The sequence below is a fragment of the Lepisosteus platostomus genome, chromosome 2 (genome assembly GCF_059453375.1).
Source record: "Lepisosteus platostomus isolate fLepPlt1 chromosome 2, fLepPlt1.hap1, whole genome shotgun sequence".
NCBI classification, from domain to species: Eukaryota; Metazoa; Chordata; class Actinopteri; order Semionotiformes; family Lepisosteidae; genus Lepisosteus; species Lepisosteus platostomus.
Genome location: NC_142612.1, coordinates 17,102,810 through 17,107,133, shown reverse-complemented (window position 1 = coordinate 17,107,133; position 4,324 = coordinate 17,102,810). Strand labels below are relative to the sequence as shown.

The window sequence follows — 4,324 nt, the reverse complement described above, 5'->3', positions numbered from 1 at the left end:
TTTTCTATGGGAAGTGGGAATACGATGAAATGTTCTGGATTGAGGAAAGTCTCACACTGTGACAGATGTCAGGCCCAATTAAGAGACTCTCTGTGTCCAGCCCTTCTACCCAATAGGATTTCTCATTAAATACCAATTTATTAAAAAAATCCATCCCCTTCACAGTCCTTATCAGTTACACCATCTCTGGGCTCACTCCATTGGTGCCGAGAGGGAGGGGTGGGGGAAACAAGGGTGGAAGAGAGAGAGACAATACGATTCCACAAAATTATTCCGCTGCACCGTCACTCCGGCATCGCTTAATAAGGAGCATCATTTTAATCTCCTGTCTCATACCTTCTACAAACCGAGCTCGACAGCACAGGAGGGATTTTTTTTTTCCGTTTCTACTGCAGAGGTGCCTTTGGTTCCGCGTCGTTGATGACTATTTTTCGCCAGAAGACGGGAAGAAATCTCGGCACTTTCCCCAGACCATATCAGCACAGCCATCTCTATTGTTTGGGGTCACAAGACAAGAGCCACCACTTGGGCAAGATTGTTATCTTCAAACACAGAGTCAGTTGCAGCTTTCAGATTAGAGGAGACCCCCTTTGTTACATGTCAAAAATATTTAGGAACACATACGTGCATTCAGAATAATTGCGCAAGCAAAATCAACAGTTCGGGTTTAAGATAAAGCAATATTACCGTTTTAGGCCTTAAATTGTAGTTTTAATTTTGCAGCGATTGACGAAAGGCGATGCCCAGGATGGGAGATGATGTTTTATTGTAACAGAAACCAAAGCAAGTCCTTCTGCTGATTTTCAACCCTGTTGTGGGAATACCCTTACAGAGAAACATCAAGGACCTACAATTTTCAAAGTTGTTCAAAAGTGTAAGAAGGTAAGTTCAATGTGTTCAGCAATTGCAGCAGAATGTAATGTCTTTAATGACGAAATTTGTTGGAGATTTCTTTTAAGTTATATATTGTCTTTATGTCAGTGACAAAATGGTAAATAATTGCGTAAAATATATCCTGAAAAAGTTAAACAAAATAGAATGTTTGATGACGCCCTCAGATGTAATTCCTTTGGCATTAAACTTTGATTTATAATTTTAGAATCCAGATATATAATCGGGTGTAATTGTTAGCTACATCGCCTTAAGTCGTGATAGCCAGGTTTCTTTGTTTTCGCACTATTGCTCAGTGCAACAGATTGATCTCGGGCATGTCTTTTGTATTTTCTAGTCGCATATTTTCGTGATGAGAGCTGTGGTGTCAGACTGGGAGCCTGCTAGATTTGTTCATCTCACGTGTGACAGATGGTGGCATTATCAGTATGCATTCATTATTTAGTTTTTTATGGGTTTCTGAAAATAATAAAAGCCACTATTCCATAGGGGTATTTATAGTGACATATCACTACGTCTAAATTTAGTTGGATTCCATAAAACACTTTTTGCAGTGCAAAAGTAAATATCCTTAGCCTATCTCTTTATATACGCATTCGGTTATTTTGCTTCTTTTGACTTGTTTGGCGTGAAAAACCCGAGAGTTTTGAAAGCTATTTTTTTTCGTTTTCTGTATAAACTGAGAGGTCGGTTGCTGTGTTCGCAAAGTACATTTTCGCATTTGAAACATCCTTCTCACGTCGCTCTCCCTCGTATTTTTCATTTGCTAAATTACATTAAAGTAGTGATGTTGACATTTCTATTCAAACCTGTTCTAGCATGATGTTAGTAAATATTGGCTTTACCAATAGCTGTTGTGTTGCCGAAAGGAGTATGGGTATAAAATGCATTACATGTTATGTCATCCGATAATAATCTAAAACACATTTTTCATAATTTGTTAATATAAATATCAATTTTCTTAAATAAAAGAAATACGTGTACCTTGTAATCAACGCGAGTATTAACAGTTGCAAATCTAAATTTACGTAGCCTTTGTGTGATATTATGATATCATATGATTGCATTGATCTGGGCCCTGAGTTCGAGAACACTTCCACTGTCTTATTGAACGAATTTGACGCTATGTTTCAGTCTCTGGGCTGATATTGCCTATCCGCATCAGTTTATAAGATAGGCCTATATGAAACAGACATCTGCTATTCCAGTTGTTTCACAATATAGGAAGCGCGTCATAAATTGCAATATGAGCTGCCAGGCGCATGTGAGCCTTGGGCTGTATTCAATAAAATGTTTTTTTTTCCTTTCAGTTATTCTTTCTCACTATAAAGCAAAAGAAAACTGAAGATGATGCTGAGCCCTGACCAACCCGACTCCGACCATCCGTGGGCTCAGTCCGATGCTGAATCGGTACTGAACGATATGAAAGTCGGGTGCGTTTCCGACGAGCCCGGAGAAGGGGACGGAAAGACTAGAGCGCTGGCCCCCCAAACCTTAAGCCGGGAGGAGAAGCGCAGGAGGCGGCGAGCGACAGCAAAGTACCGCTCGGCACACGCCACAAGAGAGAGGATCCGGGTCGAAGCTTTTAACGTGGCTTTTGCTGAACTGAGAAAGTTACTCCCCACACTGCCCCCGGATAAGAAGCTGTCCAAGATTGAAATTCTAAGGTTAGCCATTTGCTACATCTCTTATCTCAACCATGTACTGGACGTTTAGTGACTTTATGAATTTTACTTTTGAAAAAGCGGAATACGAAGAAGAAAGAAAAATCAAAGTACATTTGGCTCCCGCAGGATGGAAATGTGGAAGATAAGAACAACTTCACCGGTATTGTAACTTCAGTATTTTCGTTTAAGAAACAGCGGCAGTGTTTACAGAGAAATTAGAAAGGAAGGCGCGCTGCTGTTGTCGACTCCAAGCCCAAATTCTCCGGCAAAGCAAAAGCAGAATTTCACGGTATATGAAAAAAGAACCGATACCTGTAAACACAATCTGTTGTTAAACTAGCGAAACAAGAATGCAATAATTTAGGGGATACGAAAGATCTCTAGACAGGGTCTTGGACACATTCTTTCACAAATTCATCTAGAACTTGTCCCAGATATTTGTAACGTTTTTGACTTTAGTTACGAAAAGTCCATTCGGAGTGGTAAATTTCAAAAGATGGACACGATTTAGACGAAAGAGGGGAAATAGCTGCTTAATAATATGTAGTTACGATTTCCTAAAAGAGGAAAAACAAATGAAAATATTTAAGTGCCACTTCTTCTTAAAATACATCAGAATTGTGACCTTAATATTTATTTATTATTTTTGCTTCTAGATTTATATTATTTATTTATATTGCTGTTTTTATTTTATTTTTTTACAGTCCGTGTCTTTTGTATGACCCGTTGTTTACATTTAAATGTGTATGTATAATTATCTATATTTTAGTCTGTGTTTTTGGAGTATAAAAGTGATATTTTTGCTCTCCTATTGCACTTGTCAGTGGTTATTTTTATGTTGAAAGTATGTTGTAAATTGAATCGTATGTCAGTGTTTTTTTGGGTTTTCATCTGTCCATGGCAACGATAAGCACTTCTATCTGGGTAGAACCCTTAGATAACTTGTTGATATCAACATTGTTTAAACGTAGCTTTTTTTCTGAAAAACGTCTTAAGGGGATGGCTGCTTGGAATTTAATATTACACAAAACTCATTGATCCCAAAAGGCAATAAAAATGAAGTCTTTCTCCATTCAAAATTGTCATGCACAAGACTGAGATTTGGATCTTATGAGTCCGACAAACACGGCTGGAGCGTTCTGTTCAGTTTTGAAAGTCTTGGGATATAGCTCCCTCGACCAAGGTTAAATTCCAGGTTGCCTTTCCTTTGCTGCGACCAAAAATAGGAATTTTCGATTAAGTCTGTGGGTTGTTTTTTTAGTTTGTTTTTAATTACGTGTGAGTGTCTCTGCTGTGAACCTCTTTAATACAATAACTGATTTTATAGTGAGGAAAAACGACATATCTGCTATCCAAAGATTTTTGTCTTTCAGGGTTTTTATCGTGTCTTCGTTGCTTTATAGCACATATTTTGTAGTGAAGTAGCTATAATAAGCTGGTTTCTAACGAACACAGTTTTTCATATCTTAATGGTGAGCTGTTTTGAAAATAAATATCTAAAAAAGTAATTGTCTGTTTTTTGTATTAATTTCTGTATCTTAATAAGCTATCGTCCTTTTACAGTTACTACAGAGAGATGGTCTAATCCACACATAGCATGCAGGGAAGACAAAATATACAATTCGCTCTTCAGTCAATCTGACAGTTTTAAGAGGTTACAGCCTCATTCATTCGTTTTAGAAATACAGGCAAAATCCTAATTCACTTATGACAGTTTAATTAAAACAAATTATTTGTGATTCAGTGCTTAGAGTATCCTTTCTCTG

General features: G+C 37.7%; 1 protein-coding gene across 1 annotated transcript; it reads left to right on the top strand.

Annotated features, from left to right (window-relative positions):
* The first annotated feature begins 219 nt into the window (after nt 1–219).
* On the top strand, nt 220–4,066 carry nhlh2 (nescient helix loop helix 2). The gene is made up of 2 exons (XM_088601373.1): nt 220–882; nt 2,202–4,066. The coding sequence occupies exon 2, from the start codon at nt 2,239–2,241 to the stop codon at nt 2,605–2,607; it is 369 nt and encodes a 122-aa protein (XP_088457499.1). The 5' UTR covers nt 220–882; nt 2,202–2,238; the 3' UTR covers nt 2,608–4,066.
* The last annotated feature ends 258 nt before the right edge of the window (nt 4,067–4,324 follow it).